Source organism: Corvus cornix, chromosome 2 (assembly GCF_000738735.6).
Source record: "Corvus cornix cornix isolate S_Up_H32 chromosome 2, ASM73873v5, whole genome shotgun sequence".
Lineage (NCBI taxonomy): Eukaryota > Metazoa > Chordata > Aves > Passeriformes > Corvidae > Corvus > Corvus cornix.
In genome coordinates, this window is record NC_046333.1 from 70,558,451 (window position 1) to 70,576,087 (window position 17,637).

General features: G+C 42.6%; 1 protein-coding gene across 1 annotated transcript in view; it reads right to left on the reverse strand.

The window, feature by feature from the left end:
* Window positions 1–516: 516 nt before the first annotated feature.
* Window positions 517–17,637, reverse strand: part of PHLPP1 (PH domain and leucine rich repeat protein phosphatase 1) — a 141,278-nt gene continuing 124,157 nt past the window's right edge. Inside the window, exons 11-17 of the mRNA XM_039548907.1 lie at window positions 17,196–17,396; window positions 16,065–16,227; window positions 11,698–11,828; window positions 7,906–8,010; window positions 6,773–6,967; window positions 4,487–4,715; window positions 517–2,607 (exon numbers count right to left, since the gene is read on the reverse strand). Coding sequence (XP_039404841.1) covers window positions 1,468–2,607; window positions 4,487–4,715; window positions 6,773–6,967; window positions 7,906–8,010; window positions 11,698–11,828; window positions 16,065–16,227; window positions 17,196–17,396 — 2,164 coding nt within the window. The 3' untranslated portion in view covers window positions 517–1,467. The remainder of the gene's footprint in view (window positions 2,608–4,486; window positions 4,716–6,772; window positions 6,968–7,905; window positions 8,011–11,697; window positions 11,829–16,064; window positions 16,228–17,195; window positions 17,397–17,637) is intronic.

Consider the following 17,637-nt stretch of genomic DNA (forward strand, 5'->3'; position numbering starts at 1 on the left):
TTGCTACCAAAGTCTGATTTGCCATCGAACTCAGGTTCATTCAGCACATTGGAGCAAATTTACATAGGTAGTCTTAAATTCACTTTTCCACCTTCTCCTCATATATTCTCTCTTCTCTCAGTATCCAATGTTTTCCTTCTAACTTTTCTTATCCCTTCATCATTTCAATCTTCAGTCACTCAGTTCCAGCGGGACAGAGCCAGAGCACCACTCCTCTTCAGTCTTCTGGCATTGTCAATAGTGCGGCAAAGGGCAAATCAGTAGTGCTGAATTAGTACCAAGAAAGAAAAAACGAAGAGATCAATTCTTCAGAGAGTTGGTTTGTATCTTTTAAAGGCCACTTTGCACAACCTTTCAACTCTGAAAGCACAAGTGAGCTTCTGCAGTTAGTGTAAAAATGTGATTGAGCTGAAAAAGTTTCAACACTTCTTGGTTTAACTGAGCAGCATGCTGAGGAACCACAGCAAGCTGCTGTTTGAGAGCTGCTGCTCAGCTAGTCAGACATAAAAGCAGACATCAGGTGTAAATTTCATATTTATTATAACAAAAATTATGACATGTTCATTTGTGCATTCGGCTTTAATATAACTCTTGGTATGTAAATGTTCTACAGCAAATGAGCTCTATACAATCATGCTGGTTGTGGCAGCAGTAAGGAACACAAACAAAACGTGTCTGTAAAAGTAAGGAAAGAAAGAGACTGGAGGAAAAAGTGGGTTTCTTTGAACAGTCTACACCACCTGGGCTCTAGCTAACTTGTACACAGCCACACAGTCCATTATGCTTAATGACCATGGCCCCAAGAGTCGCTTAAGAAAAAAGGTCAGTTTTTCAGGTTGTGTCCTTAATGCCAAGGCTACAAAACATGTAAGCATCACTATACAACACTGAGCTATTTACAGGAATTTCCCAATCAACTGTTCTCTCAGAGAAAATTAGTGAATCTCAGTGACTTAAGTCACCTGAAAGAGTAAAGCAACTCCTAGGAGTTAGTCTCCATATTCTACAAATGTCTATCATTTTCAAGACCAAAAAAAGCCTTTTCTCTCAAAGAAATACAGTATTACAATATTACTTAAATCATTTAGCACTGGCTACTGCCCTGCTTTTCAAACAAAACAAACAAGCCATTTTAAAAAATATTACATCATCATCTGTTTCTCAGCAATATATTAAACCTTTTTATTTTTTTTCTTTTTTTTTTTTTGTTTTCCTGTTTTACACTTGATATGTTAAGGGAGGGTTAACTATTTTAAACTTTACCAGTCAAGCGTCTCTAGAAGAAAGTCAGTGAATATTAAACCTAACAAACTGAAAAGCTGCAGTTATCTGTAGTGGCAGGATAAGGAAAAGGAAGTATATAAAGGAAAAGGGTAAGGAAAACCCCTGCTGTAATGCAAGCCCACTGGGTCTCACAGTCAAATCTCCTTATTTGTTAGTTTATTTCTGAGCAGTAAATAGAGTGGGTCATAGTGGTGTGTCGTAATAGTCTGCCAGGTGGTCCATTGGATACTGCCTCTGCTGCTGCTGCTGCTGTTGTTGCTGCTGCTGCTGTTGTTGTTGCTCCTGGTGCTGCTTCATAATCTCCTTGACTTCTTCTTCGAGCTCTGGTGGGATGATGAACTGGTCATCGGGATCAGGTTGTGCTGGAGCAGCAAAGTAGCCCCCGGTTTTTCTGAGTGGTGCATCCGTTGCAACTTCAATTAAGTTATGGCTCCTCTCGTGTGGTGCCACAGAGCCGTTGCCCCGCCGGCGCCCTATTGTGCCCATGGTGGAATATTCAGCTTTCCTGGGAAGGCCGGGCTCATCTTCATTGGCACTGATGACAATACCTTCGTCACTGGCTTCCACTGGCACTTGGAGAAGCTGCTTCTCCTTGGCTCGGCTGCAGTGGATGTCCACCTCCACCTCCACGCGGCTGCCGTTGGTGAACACCCCCTCGATGGGCTCCTCGTCGTCGCTGTCAAGGCCGTTGTCGGAGAAGGCGCTGGAGAAGGTGGCACTGGAGAGCTGCCGCTGGAAAGAGTTGGACAGGCAGACGGGGTGCAGCATGCAGCGCTGCTCCCCCGGGTATGCCGGGCTGTTCTCGTTCATGGCCACCTGCGGGGGCTCGTCCGAGGCTGTGGACCCCACCTCGCTGCTCATTTCCGAGGTGGAGATCTCGCTGCTGATTTCCGAAGCCATGCCGCTGCTCGAAGATGGCATCCCGAGCGCGTCTGTGGGCCTGTCCTTGATGACCACATTGACAGACGGGGGGAAGATGCCTGGGCTTGGGGGTGGGACCCCACTGAGCTCACAGCAGCAGAAGCTGTCCTCTGTCACGTTGAGCTGAACCACGACAGCGCTGATGCTGTCATTGCAGCCATAACTCTGGGCCAAAGTGCAAAGCTTTTTGGCGGCTGCCAGCGCGTCAGGCACATTTCTGACAGCCTCCACTGCTTCATCCATTGAGAGGCTGTCCCACAGCCCCTTGCTCCCCAGAATGAAGAATTCATCTTGTGGAGTTAAGGTGATGGACTGGACGTGAGGACGCGGCACCACACTTGGGTGAAGGAAGGTGTACCCCAAGATTCTTGTTGAATCGGTCACACCATTCACTTTGCCATCCTGAAATTAGAAAGGACAGGAAATTGGCAACGTGACAGACAAGGATATACAGTACCTGCCTCTCCTTGTATTTTATTGATGGCTGTTTTTGTGGTACCCCCAACACTGCCACTCACAGACAAGGAGACAGACAAGCAGAGTGACGAGGTGACAGAGCTGGGATTAGAGCACAGCAAAGGCTGTTTTGCAATCCTGCGCTGCACCTCCTACACCCAACTGATTTGTCATCAGCACCACCTATGCACAGACCAACAAAGCAGAAGGCTGCAACAAAGAGCCATCTATTCTGCTCCTACAGCTGCAAGAGCCAACTGGACAAATCTTTTACCAGTGAGTCAGACTCATCCCTCCTCCACCCACTGTATCTGGCTTTGGACAGAGCAGAGCAACACACATTTGATATAGGGGCAGGTCATTCAGTTTTGAGTCTTCTCTTGCAGCTGTAACAATTGTAGGTTTCATCTTGGCTCATCACTTTAGAAACCAAGGTTCATTAAAAAAACCCTTTAAATTAAGCATGCAAGTCAAATGTAGCAGAGAGCAAGTCTACATCTCTCAGTCAGCTGAGTTGTAGTGAAATGTTTTACACGCCCCAATTACTTACTACATTTCCACTTAGATATGACATTTCCAAAGGGAGGAGGAGTAGTATCTGAAGGGATAACATCAGTAAAAACGGACGCATTTGAGAAAAAAATCCCATGCACGTCCAAATCCCAGAATCCTGTCCTGGTTAGAATGCAAACTGCCAAAATAAGCAGAGCAAGTGTCTGAAACAGCAAGTCTGGCTATCTGTCAGCTTGCTGCAGATAGCTGCACCCGGCTAATTGCGTATTCAAGAACAGTAAAGGTGAGGATTTACTCTTTGGGTGCAGCTAATAACTGTAGGGGTTATTATAAAGCAGATAACCACAGAAAAGTGAACCAAGACTAAAAAAGCTTCCTCCTTAAAATCACTCAGAAGAAAAAAAAAAGCCCCATGTCGGCTTGTTAACTTTCCCATTAGAAGGCTGACAGCAGTGATAAGCCATCAGTGTGTATGAAATCAGTGAGTCATCTGAAGATTCAGCCCAGAAATTTCTCTTTTCCTCTATGGAGCCACAAAATGAGCGTGCCTCCGTGATGTACACTATGTTGGAGTGATTCCCTTTCAACTTGTCAAGTTTGAGATCCCAGCTCTCACCTTTCCCTGGCAAGATCAACAGGCACATGACTTACTCCACACACACATGCCCACCCTGCTCTCAGGCATACGCAGTGAGGTTTCTGCCCTTTCCCCCACCATTAGGAGGATTCGATATTTATCTGTTCCTCTGCATGTGTCACACAAGGCAAAGCAAAACTGACAGCAGTGGCTTCAAGCTTCTAGGAAAGGAACAAATAGTTTTCTCCTCTCTCACGGTTCAGCTGAGCACAGGGTGAGTTTTCCTTTTGGGCAAGTGCTCTCTTCAAGAGCAGCCTGTCAAAGGGCAGTTCTGGGAACATAGCTCAGACAGCAAAGTCAGCCTGCCAGGAGCAAGGAGTCTCCTAAGGGAAGGACGGCATTGCTCCAAGTGCTCTGCCCTCTCATCTTTGTTAATTGGAAAAGCTCTCCATGACAGTTCCAACACAGCAATTCCTCTCCCATTAGGAGAAGAGTATCTGCTTTCCTGTTTCAATGCAACATGCTCACAGCTGTTCACTCTTAAAAGCTAATCAAAATTCAGCATGGCAATAGGATGGAAATGCAATTTGACTGCATGGTATGAATCACCTTGAAAGGAAAAGTGCAACTGAGGAACCCACACCATGAACACCACCTCCTAGAGGTTACTGATACCAACATGCAATTTCATGCACTGCTGTTGCAAGTTCTAACAGTCCCCAGCTGTTCTCTAACCTCTGTGATAATGGCCTTATGCTGCTTAATCCTCTTCAGCTCTTCCTCACAGCTCATCATGTAACACCTGGACAAAGGCAGAGGTTTCCCATTCCGGCAGAGAACAGTTTGGCACTTCCCCACATTTGCTGAGGTTAGTGTGAAGCATCCACCAGGGTCCATGGGATCATGTTTTATATGGCAAAGGACAGCAGAGCCTCCAAGTTTCTGTCCAGCTGTTCCAAGTTTCCTGGAATTTAAACAGAACAGTGATTGTTCTTTAATTGGAAAACAAGTGTTCGGGGCACTATGGAGAAACAGACGCTGTTCCACAATCAGAAGCATTTGGGGCACTGGCTCTATTGGATCACTGGAACAGAAACAAAAGTCACTGAGGACTGACACTACAGCAGCAGCACTGCAGGAATCCCACGTGCAACTCTCAGGCAGGGTGTTATTTTCACGTATGCAGCTACTCAAATATGCTCAATTTTAGAAAAAAAAAATCTTTGCGCTTATAAGAGTTTCACAGTTGTCTTTTCTTTTACATCTTACAGTGTTTTAAAGGTCAGGTAGAGCTTTGGCTTCTGAAGCTATGGATCTTATTATAAAAATAATAATTCTGACTGTAAAAAACCTCTACTTTTGAGCAAAAGCAGAATACAGAGGTTCACTGTTTTGTGATATCTTCAGGATAATGCTCTTAGAAGCTATCAAATTATGACCAAAAAAATCACAATGGCTGTGACTTCCACTGTAAGAAGATACATTTTTAATTTATGCTGTCAGGTACTAACCTGTTAAACATGTTCTTAGAAATGTTTAAGCCTGCTTTTTCAGCAGGAGCCACAGTGGAAAAAAAACCTATGAATAAAATTGAAGTTTTCAGAATCCGGACATTAAAATGTAAATTAATTTCAATATTAGACTGTGAAAAAACATCCTTCCCAGTAGCTTGTTTATCAGGATCTTACTCCTATAGTAAATAGAAAGCTAATTACTAATATTTATATAAAGGCTAGGTATAGCTAGTAAGAACTTTAGATTCAAAATCCTGGGGAGAGAATGCACAACTAAATTTGCAACCAAGCTTCAATGTGCTTTTAAAATTATTTTTTACAAATACACTTTAGGAGTGCTGTGTATCATCTGTAAACATCAGTGAATGACTAACTGCAACTGGAATGAATATTATTTCTGGTTATCCAAAGAAGTAGTTAGCTGATTTTTATTCGAGAGAAAAAAAAAAAAAAAAAAAAAGACGCAGCTTTTTGTAGGAATGCCACATTCCTTGTAAATTGCATTAGTAGCAAACAAAACCACTTAATAAGTACTTTCAGTACTGAAATTTGCTATTATTTTTGATTATTTTAAGTATATGGCAACCACCTTCTCAGTTAGCAGTCTGAGGCACTGTTATAAGCAATTATGGGAAGGAAGTGTTTTCTCTCTTGCGTAAGATTCAATGCCACCCTACTGCTTCCCTGCCTTTCCCAATACAACAACTTCAGTATTTTTCCTTTCCAAGGGTGCAGCAATTCAACAATAAGCAATGCTACTTTTAATTTGATCAACTTAGTCTCTAAGCTGCTTATTTGCTTTCTTCTTTGTTTCCCTGACCTCTTCACTCTCCTCTGTTCAATTCCTTTCACACTCCTCCTTCACTCAGTGTCTCCCTAGGCACAATTTCTTCTTCTGTCAAGAACAGCACGCACAGTTTCCAAACCACTACAGAGAACTGCTATTACACTCACAGCTATTGTATCACAATCTCTCTGGATGGGTCCAGCTCAAATAATATTCAAAGGCCAAAGGGATTTCTAAGAAGTCAGACTACATGTTTTAAATATTTGTGTAGCCTTAAATAACCTGAATTGGTACAGAGGAACAGAAAAGATGAGTTCAGGCTTTACAGGCAGTAGTAGCAAGGAAGTTTAAAAAGATGATCAAGACATTCATACCACTGACTTGGTTATGGCCAGTTGTAAACCTTAAGACTTCAAGAAGATACCAGAAAGAAATAAACCTCCACCCACCACTTAGTCATGAGCATTTTAGTAACTTTGCAAGTGGATAGGGATTTTTCTTTTCTGGTTGGAGAGGTGTTGGGGCTTTTCTCCCCACACGTGAAAGGAACTGAGAGCAATATTCACAAAACAAGCAATAAAAGGAAACACTGTAGCCAGATACCCAGGCTTTTTCCTCCTCTCACGTTTCTTTGAAGCAAGAGCAGGTGCCTGACCTGAAAGCAAAGAAACTGCACAGTGAGCACAGACAAGGTAAAAAAAGCTTCAGATCCAAGACTACCTCTGCATAACGATGAAAGTGTTGATCATGTATTCCTCCTCATTCTTTGTTTTCTGCAGCTCTTCTGCCAGGATGTCACTCATCGTGCACTGCAGCAAGTAGGGCACTTCCACGTTGCGGTCCCCATCAAACACACCATAAAGGGCCTCCCGGTTGTCACAGAAGTTGTTGGCCGAAAGTGCTGCCACACACAGCCTAGGGAAAAAACAAAACAGGAAAACATCAGGGGGTTTATCCCACTACTAGTTTCTCAACTTGTCATTTTGACCAGAGAGGTGCAGCCTGGTCTGAGCACCAGCTTTAGACACCTCTGGTCACAGGTGTTTCAGGACTGCTTTCTGAGCTGCAGAGGTGAGTCAGGCCCATCAACAGTACTAAGGCATGGAGAGAAGTATACTGGGAAGTTCAAGCCAAGCCCTAAGGATTCTTCCTCCTTTTCAGCATGTAAGCAAGTCCCTTATTTGTAGAAATAGGGGGGGAAAGTATCTCTGAAACAACACCAATTTAAACTGCACTTGCTACTCCAAAAGCCATCCTTGGGATCTAGCATGCTGACAACCAAGTTGAGTGCTAAATCAGCTAAGAGCTAGGAAAGGCTTGCTGGCACTTGCTACGGAAACCTAGGTAGCAGAAGATTTCTGAGAAGGTATTTGAGGAACAAAGAAAGATTTGTCACATTGCCAGCAACACAGAGACTAGCAGGCTCTTGGTACATTATTTGTCAAGTGCTGCCTTAGTCAAGAGGAGCGCCATACACTATGAATATTCAGAGTTTTGGCCATTCTGTCTCTTCTTTAGTATCTCTGATTTGCTTGGTAAACATCCTTTGGTTGAAGATAAAGAAGCTTTGCAAAGAGGAGAATGCTTTTAAACACTCAGATCTTTTGCAAGTAGCAGAGTCTTGCATAGACCAAATGTGTCGGCTACACTTGTATCTTAGCAACTTCCCTAACAAAGACCGAAGTGGAGAGCCAGGCAGGAGAGCTCGCTATACAAATGGAGAGACGTGGCTTGGCCTCTGCGAGCCCCAAAACATCCCCAGAACTCCCACTGAGGAAAGGATCTGTTTGTCTCGGCCCAGAGGCGCTCTGCTGTTGGGCTGCTCGCACAACAAAGCCCTGGCCAGCCCATACTTGTTCTTAACGCCGGACGCCTCCGTGTAGCCGTGACTCCACACTGCCGGCGCTCCCGACGCGTCGCCGGCCGAGGGCTGGTCGATCTTGAAGCACCGGATATTGCTGCAAGGAGAAAGGAAACGGGAGACATGCAATGGATGGACTTGCTGACATGATCCAACTTAAAACACGAACAGAACTTACTCTCCCAGTTCTTAGTAACACATTTAATAGTAGAAAACAAAGCAGGACATCCAAAGTGGTTACCTTTATGTGCCTGTATGCAACAAACAATAACTGAGCCTCTATGAGGCTATCAGCTGCACTGTTTTCCTTAGCTGGCTTGTATTTCCCTGCTTTCACCCCTGAGCTATTTGCTTCAAACCAGGCCCTGTAGGAATACAAAGCAAATTTGCCACTAGTTTGATGAAAGCCAGTACAGGAAAGTGACTTTTTAAACTTATATGTCTCTCCCACACATTTTAACAAGTTTCTGTGCTCTTTTCCTTGTACTCAAATGAAATCTCCTGTATGACCCACAGCATCCCCTAAATGGAAAAAAAATATTTAAAATAATTGCTTAGAAACAACAACTTGTAGTAACAGCCTTTCATGAAAACACCCAGAAAATAGAAATCAGTTCCATCCTGATCCTGCACCAACCTGCAAGAGCCAGCCTGCAGTCCTGACAGCAGGCACAGCCCTTCTGCATTCCCCAGTTGTGCAGTCCAATTTTCACTTACGCCCTTGATCCTCAACCCTCCAATTTACTACCAACATAGCCTTTAGCCTGAATTTCAAGTATCTCCTGGAGCATAGTATAGACTTAAAAAGGGCCCAGCCCTCTCTGTTTATACTCATCTCTTCACAGCCCTGCTTTGCTGGGGAGAGATGACCTACCCCCTGCTCCCTACTGCTCTCTTCCAAAGGCAGGAAAAGCGAGCTCCCCACACGCTGAAGACACTTCAAAGGCACCCAAACCTTTCATGAACCAAATGAAACATAAAAGGACACAAGCAGAAAGGTCTAACTGTTCACTCTGAGCATTCATTTTTTCTTCCTCTAAACCCCCACCTGACCTGAACACACAGGAAAGTCTTTTCTGCATCGCAAAGCCTTCCTCAAATAACCTAAAGTACTGTCACATCCAGTTTGATTTCTTTTTACATTAATAGCCAGGATGTACATCAGCGAGGGCAGACTAAAAGCCAACAAATTACATAAATAATCTTAGAATCACTTGTGTTTTAAGTTCTTGGTTTTGCAGCCCTCTGTGTGACAAACAGGAGGCAAACATCTTGCCACGACCATTAAAAAAGATTAACTAACTCCAAATCAAACGGGAAACCTGGATCTCTTCTAAAGTAGCAGAGATTTTAGTTCTGTTGCACCTGCAAAGCAGGATGCACATGAGCAAACACGCTTTCTCTCCAGACTTCTCATACAAGGCATTTATCTCCAGGGCAGAGGAACCTGGGTCACAGAGGTTTCTGTTTGTTTCTTTTTTAACTGAGTTGATTGACCACTGGTTCCTGGGCAGGTCAAGGACCCAGAGTTGTCTCAAGGCTTCCCAGCAGTGGTGAAAAAAAAAGCTACCTCAATGCACTGATTCCAGCCTCCATAGGGGCACCAGTGCAAACAGACCATGTGTCCAGAAGGGAATGATACCCAGCAGAACATCCTATGCAGGCAATACAGGCTAAAGGCTTCTGGACAGCACAGATTATTTTCCCCTGAATTTAAAATGACTGTTACAATTGAACTAGATGCTCTCTCTTAAAAATCAGAGTAACAGCATTTTTTTTTTCTTCTTTTTCATTTTAATTGCTAATGAAAATTCTTACATCCGATAAAGCGCTTGGCAACATCCTCCTAAGTATGCAAGCTTCCTTTAAGATCTCCATACATACTAAAAAAGCAAGCATGCATGACAGGACTCTTCTCACCAGCACCAAGAATACATACTAACCTACTACCTGCTTGAATTCTGCCAGGGCACAGATGGAGAACTGCCTTTCACATGCAGAAGGAGGATATAAAAAGTACCAAGCGCACAAGTATTTTTGTGCCTGCCACGAAAATCAAGTGAAAGAAGCACCTCCTCCCTCACAATCAATTATAGCAGTATACCATAAAAGTAAGGGTAGTATATCAGACACTGAGAAACTCCTCAGGAGGCCTGGAACACCTGACTGTGCCTAATGAACACTAGTGAACAGAACAGACCTGTGGTCTTAAGAATAATTTATTTTAAAAACCCCCCCAAAACTAAAAAAAACAAACAACAAACCAACCAACAAAAAACCAAACAAAAAAACCCCCAAAAAACCCCCAAACAAAACACACATACACAAAAATATCCGCACCCCCCCCCCCCCCCAAACAAACAAACCAAAAAATCAACCAAACAAAAAAAACCCACTCACACCCCCAAGGCCAAAACAAATAGCAAGCAAAACGCACAAAGGGAAAAGTTTCCTGTGAATTATGGACCACACACACATGCCAGTGAAAATATGGCATATAACTGGGCAACACTACTCTTCAACTACTTAGAATTTCAATTTGTACTATAATGCTACCATGCATGATGCCTGAATACTATCATGGCAGGAGAATGTGTGCCCATCTTGTCTGCTGGGTTATACACAAGAAAAGCTGATCTTTCACTAAGTTTTGACACCATTCATTAAGTCTATAAAACATACATATTTTTTCCCCCATGAACCAGAGCAATATTACACAGTGCTTCTTCAGGAAGATTTCCTGTATGCGACAAAGCAGCTCTGAAAATAGAGGCATGCCCCTTTTTTCACTGTCTGCTGCAGAACATGGACTCTTGTTTTTATATGTGAGAAATCATCATTACTCAAATTTCCACCTATATTTTGAAGATCTGCTGATTAAAGCTAAAAGTAAACTCACACCTTAAGTTTCCCCTGCTTGCACAACAGATTAGGGTTACTATTCCAGTGTCTGATCTTAACCAGTTAAAAGCAAACAACATGAAGTACCTGCTCAACCCCTAAAAAGTACATCAATCCTCCTTGAAACCATTCAGTGTTTAAGAATAAAAGAGATTTAGAAGGAAACTTGGAGCTGGTGCAGTTTCTTACAGGACGTAAGAAAAGTTCAAGGCAGCACCACTGTCCACAGATTATCCGGTTTACTGCAACAGCTTCCCAACACACTGCAGAAGAAGTGACAAAGCATTTGGGGAATTTCAGTTATGGATGGCACTTAAGTCCCAGTGCAGAAAACAAACAGGTAGACAGGAAGGAAACTGAGGGTACCAAAGCAAAGGAACCAGTTTTGCTGCAAACAGAGTGTGAGATGTGAGTCTTTAGCAGTTTAAATACAAAAAAATATACAATTTTTAGGACAGAAGCAGACATATGAAGGGGAATAAGAAACAGTATGTGAAGAGGTAAAAGCAGCACAATGGCAAAGACAGACCCAAGCAGATGAATGTGAGAAAAAGATATAGCAAGCAGCTACTGACATCTCATTGGTGGTATAAAATACGTCTTTTGGCTAATGTGAGAAGTAAAATGGAATCAAACTGGCCCAACAGTGGTTACACCAGACTAGCAGACCCCTCCAGGAGTTACAGCTGAAAGCAACTGCACAGAAGTGGGTAAGTCGTCCTCTTCAATGCAGCATCAATTTCTGACCTATTCACACAATCTGTTACTTTCTGATCCACTGCCAAAAGGGAACCATATTCCTTAAAAGAGATACACTTCTCTGTATTGTGGTTTTCACATCTAGAATCCTTCTGCTCCTTCCCTACTCTGTAAGGCAACTTACTTCAGAAGCTCTAGGGTTTTGTGATCCAGGGCTAATCTGGGGTTTCCAGTCAGGTCCAGCTCCTGCAGTTTTGGAGGCAGGTTTTCAGGCAATGTCACTTCACTCAGTTCGTTGCAGCTTAGGTCCACACACTGCAAAAGGAAAGCAGCCAAAAAAGCAAGAGAACTCAGCTATCATCAAGATCATACAAATTTTGATTAAATGTGGTAATGCATGTTTCATGAACAATAAAGGCTGCAACCAAGACCTAAGACCATTAATTTAAGTAAGTGGCTCTTACAAAAGAAATTCTTACATGGCATTCAGCCATCTTGCCAGATGCCTGGGACACCTAGAAATATGTTCCTTCCATTTCCATCTCTAGTCAGGTGTCGTCTTGTTACAAAACCAATAAGTTTTGTCTGCTCTTCACAGAGATAAAGATGGTCAGTGGATTTTTACAGTATTTAAAAAAAATGTTATTAATAAAAACAGCCTCTTAATAGACAAAGGAAATGGAGATAAGTACAGCTGGGGCTTCTAAGTGACTGGCATAGTAGTCTCTCCTCCAAATGACTATGAGCAGGCTCCCAGGAATTCAGTATTTACTGAGGGATATTAAAATAAGCAGTGTTATTAATGTATGTGGAATGGAGGAGTAGAAGAGGGAAAAAATACTGTAGCCGTTTTAAACATGGTTTTAATTAGTGTCATCTTAGATGGATTGTATTTAAATATGAAATCAATAAAACAAGTGAAAAAAATAAAGTTTAAATATTTCAAAAATACAAAACAGCAGAGAAACTTGCAGGCTATCCACCAGCTAAGCACAAATTAGCTACAACAAGTGCACTAGAATGACAAAATCCCCAAACATTGTTTAAAGCTGCGTATCCAGATGGAAGTCAATACACAAGGCAAAATAGGGCATATGAGAACAAAATCAACTCTCCAAACCCTATTACAGGATGACTAGTGTAGTATGCACCAAAAACTGGAAAAAAAAAAAATCAAAGTAATTCTGAGAGGACAGAGCAGGTTGGTATTTAATAGAGGACGGAAGGACTATCCACATCTTTCTGAAAGACCGTGGCACTTTCATTTTTGTAAGTATATTCAAAGACATTGGTTCCTGAGCTGGAAGGAGACATAAGATAACCTAGTAAATCCTGGAAAAGTCTCTCAACACTTTATTAAATCAGCGCAATGGAAATATAAAATTTCTGACCCAAATCTTGAATCCCAAGATTGTCTAACATGGAGGCTTTATTATCTATGGAGAACAAACTGCTGACGTTATCTAAGCCTGATAAGGAAATCAAAGTTCAAATCTGTCACGCAAACAAAATAGTAGACAGCTTAGCAGCAGTTATTACAGTGAGCTTTTTCCCTCTGCACAATTCCTTGATGCTTCCAGAAAGCCAGTAATTACTTTGCAGATTAAGGAAGCTTCCAGCAGGCCTTGCTGTGTTCAACACCTCCATGCAATTACATATTTGATGGAAGAGCATGCTGGAATGAAAAGTACAAATACCAGTAATTTCATTGTTCTCCTTAAATTCCCAGCGCACCAAAGACAGTGACACTCTACAGCAGATCCCTTGGTCCCTAGGCACTAGTGCAGATGGCTTATTTATCAGGTTGGAATTTCTTAGGTGTTACTCGTACTCCTTGAAAAATAGGCTCAGAGGGACTTGCTGTGGGTCTGTGTTAAATTTAGTCCTTGTTCTACTCCTCAGACAAGCAGGAAAGCTTATTTCCTAACTTATCCCAATTTCCTCCTGTGTTATTTTAATGCAAACTGGTTTTGCCCCACCCACGCAGCACCAGAGGAACAACTGCAACTGCACAGGATTTTGCACTGGATGGGCCAGCTGGAAGACAGGGTTTAACAGGGAGCATTTGCTTAGGCTGCTGCTTTCACAGCTTTGTAACTGCTGTATTCAACGCTTCAAGGGACTTGGGTTATTTCCACTTGTAGCTGAAGGTGGTCGTACCAATATTAACCTATTTGGCTTTTTTCTTCTGTAAGGCAAGGAAATGGAAGTCAAACAACAGCTGCAGAGAAGAGTCTGCTGGGGCACTGACTCAGGTGTATGTGCTTCCGGCTGCTCGGCCGTTTGCAGAAGGCATTTCGGTGTGCAAACCTAACTCTGACAGTATAAATACCTGTCACAAAAGACAATAAATCCCCCAAAAATGTATTGTGCAAGGTATTTCTGAGGTCTCTGCTAGGCTCTTTAGAAGAGAGGACAATACAACTTCTGCAGCCTTGACTCTAGTGTGTAAAACAGGCTCAGAGACAATTACATCTTTAAAATGACTTATTGTCTGGAAGTCCCAGAGTTATTGCAATTGTAAAAGCATCATAATTTACACTAGCCTTCCTTCTGAAATCATTTCATACAGCATAGTAACTGCTGCTACTAACTGTTCCAGTGACACTGACACCAAAAACATAGTATGTCAGCCTCTCAAGGCTAATTAAATACAGAAGCGAAACAGCCATTACCTCAGGTAACAGAGTTTCCCCAGGAGTTTAGAGTGAATGCCACTTCAGTTAAAATTAATCATCAAATATGATATACTCACAGAGGCGACATCAGACTATACGATTTTGTGCTCTGCTACAAACAAGCTTGTTTCACCAAGTGACCAAATCCACAGTTAAAGCAATAAATTCTGCACTTACTTTGGCATATTTTGAATGCTATCCTGTATCTAAGAAGGAGCTCAGGTAAGGGCAAGAAATGGATACAGGCAGGCAGCACATGCTTAATCTCCAGACTGCTGAACACCAACCCTGACCTAGAGAAATCACCGAAAGGCCAGAAGAACTCTTATGCCCAACATGAACTCGTCTCATGTAAGTCAAAACTAGGCTTGAGTACGGACCAGGCATTTTCCTTCCACAAAGGTGGAGCCAAAGAACACTTTGCCCTCTTAGATTAAGCCACACATGTTATCCCTGCATTCCTAAAACACTTAGCTGAAGAAAAAACAATACTTAGTGACGTCCACATCTCCTTCTTCTGATGAAGAGAACTAAACCATAGGGAACCAGCAGGAAGAACCTGCCAGCTCTTCCAAGAGCATTTTGCTGCTCAATGTGGCCAAGTAGCACTTTAAATATGACACTTCTATAAACCATTCAGTTTTCCCCCAAGATGCACAAACAAAAGGAAAAAGGTGACTGTTCCCTATCCCTACATGTTTCCATTATCTTTTTTTTTATTTTTGTTAACACCACCCTCATATTTTTAAAGAAATGTTTACCATGTAGAGCCTCGCTCCCCCACCCCAATTCTTCCTCTATGAAAAAAGGCTTTACTTCTGATTGATTCTAAATGGCCCTCTGCTTCCTCTGGCCATTGTTCCAAAGAGGGAGGAGTATTCAAATACCCACGAGTTTGTTTGAGATTTCCTGGCTGAAACCACAAAGCTCATCTTTACATATACTCGCTTGTCCAACAGAATTATTGCTCCTGCTGCTTTCCATGACCCCAGACACTGAGGCACACACAGCAGGCTGGGAACTTAGCCTTTTGACTTCACAAAGCGCCAGAAGGACACTTAAGTTGTTTTGTGTCCCTGAATAGGTAATCAGTTCTCAGCCTCAGAGAAGGACAGATTTTTCTGCTGTATCACAAGATTTGTATGCTGTGAGACAACTGTCTCCCAGCTCTGTCCAGCAGAAAGGGCACACAGTGCAAACTATTCTGCACTAGAGCCAGGCGAGAAGCAGGAACTTGATTCACAAAAGGTAATGAGTAGTGCTCATCAGTGTAGTAAAGTGAAGAATGCATCTCTCAAAAAGAAGTGTTGAGAAAAGTACAGAATTACTTCTGGAAACACAGACAGGAGACGGATTAGGTAATCCCCCCGTCGTGCAAAATATGACTGCAATTAGGAAAATGAAAGTAGATTGCCTAAATACTCAAATCCTGTGCTCCTGGATTTATCTCTGTCCCCAAGGCCTATCCTGTTCTGCAGCTTCAGCGGTTTTTAAGACGCGCTCTGAACAAAGTCCATTCCTACAGAATCAACCAACTGCCAAGACAGCAAGAGTTAATTACACACAGCTCTTGCCAAATGTTTAAGTCATATCATAACAGACTGCCACAGGAAGACAATTAACACTTATCTGGCAGAAAAGATACCGTGCAACCAAGGTAGGCATAAAATCAGATTTTGAGGCTCCTCTTCGTTCCACTCTGAGGCTGCACAGGGGCAAATATTTTGCATATGACTTCAGAGGAGAAAGCAGCTGTCAGATCCCCATACTCTCTGAGAATATACTATCCCATAGCAATGAGAGACCTGAGGGCAGAAGAGAATTGGTAGAATTGCACTACGCTTGCTTCTTCCAAAGCACATTCGTTCCATACCTTTATTTCAGAAAGCTGCATGACTTCTGGGAAGACTTCAATGCAGTTGGAGTGAGCAATTACAGTATGCATACGTCTACAGTTCATGATGGTTGTTGGAATGGCCTTCAGTTTGTTCCCACTAATATCAATTTCCTCCAACTCTTCCAGCTTGGCCATTTTGCTATGAAAACAAGAATTTGAGAATTTTTCTTCTAATAGACGCATATTTTATTTTGAAGCGGTGGTAAGAGCAATGGTTTTTGTTACTTTAAGAGAACAAAATCACAGACTTTGATTCTTGTTCACAGCACTGCCTGTCACTTCTCCTCATGTCAGATGCTAAGAGTTGTAGAGCAAAATGTATACTTCTTCTGTCAGTGTTTGCTCACCAGCTCACTTTCACTCTTTCCTCCTTTATTCCCCTTTCTAACAACCCTAGTTTCTCACTCTATCTCTCCACCCCACATTTTCTCCTCCCCCTTCCAGCACCCCACTCAGCCCTTCCCCCTAAATTAATCTCTGTCCCTTCTCCTTGCTGCTGAAGCCCAGCTGCTCATAATATCACACAAGGACAGAGATGCCTCTTCCATTATTTATTGGCATCTCTTTTTCAAGGTTGTACCCCATCAGTTTTACAGCACATCTTACACTTGAAAGATTTCTGATTAAAACAGAGTGAATTGAAAGCACAGAAACTGCTGCCAAGGGAGAATCTCCTGGAGTTGAGAGGATTTTTCCCTAGTGGAGTCTATTCCACTTCCAGAGGACATTTCCAGACGGCTGTGATTGCAAATCTCTTTGAGGAGAAGCCCACCAGGTGTAAGCAAAATTACCAAGCCAGGGAAAACAGAAGATCTCCTTGCTTTACTTCCAAAAGCATAGAGTGACCCTGCTGAATTAGTCCAGCTGGAAAGAGTTTCAAGCACCAAGAAAACTCACCAAGTAACCAGCATCACTCACTTGTCTGTACTGCAAGAGAGGGTAGCACTGTGCAGGAGGGCGTAAGTGGGGGAATCCACCCACTGCCATACCACTACACTCAAAATGCAGCCTCTGCCACCCATTCCTGTGCAATTCAGTTCTCACTGTGAAAATACTTCATGATGCCCACCCACCCATAGACCAGAGGCAGTGAAACGAGTTCCTTACCTTGCAGGGAAGCTCTGTAGGCGATTGTAAGCCATGTGCAAGATTTTCAGGTGTGGGTGGCCTGTTAACAAGGGTACACATTTATCTGTGAGGTTGTTATTGGTCAAATACAACTCCTGCAAGATGCTATGGGTTTCTTCAGAAAGGGTGGCTGGAGGAAGCATTTCCAGTTTGTTGGCAGAGGCATTAAGAAATCTCAGGCTGCAAAGAGAAGTTACATAAGGGAGTTCAGTCAAACATCCTGCAGGTTTTGTCTAGAAGCATAAATAAAAATCTCCATTTTTAAGAGTTAACTTAAGATGGTCATAAGGAAAAGGTCAAAAGCAACAAGTCCACAACAGACAGAAAGACCAAAAGTCTAGCATTATATGAGCAAAACTTCTGATCATGTTTTTAAATGACCACATTTGTCAGAACAAAAAATCAGCAAAAGAAGTACGTC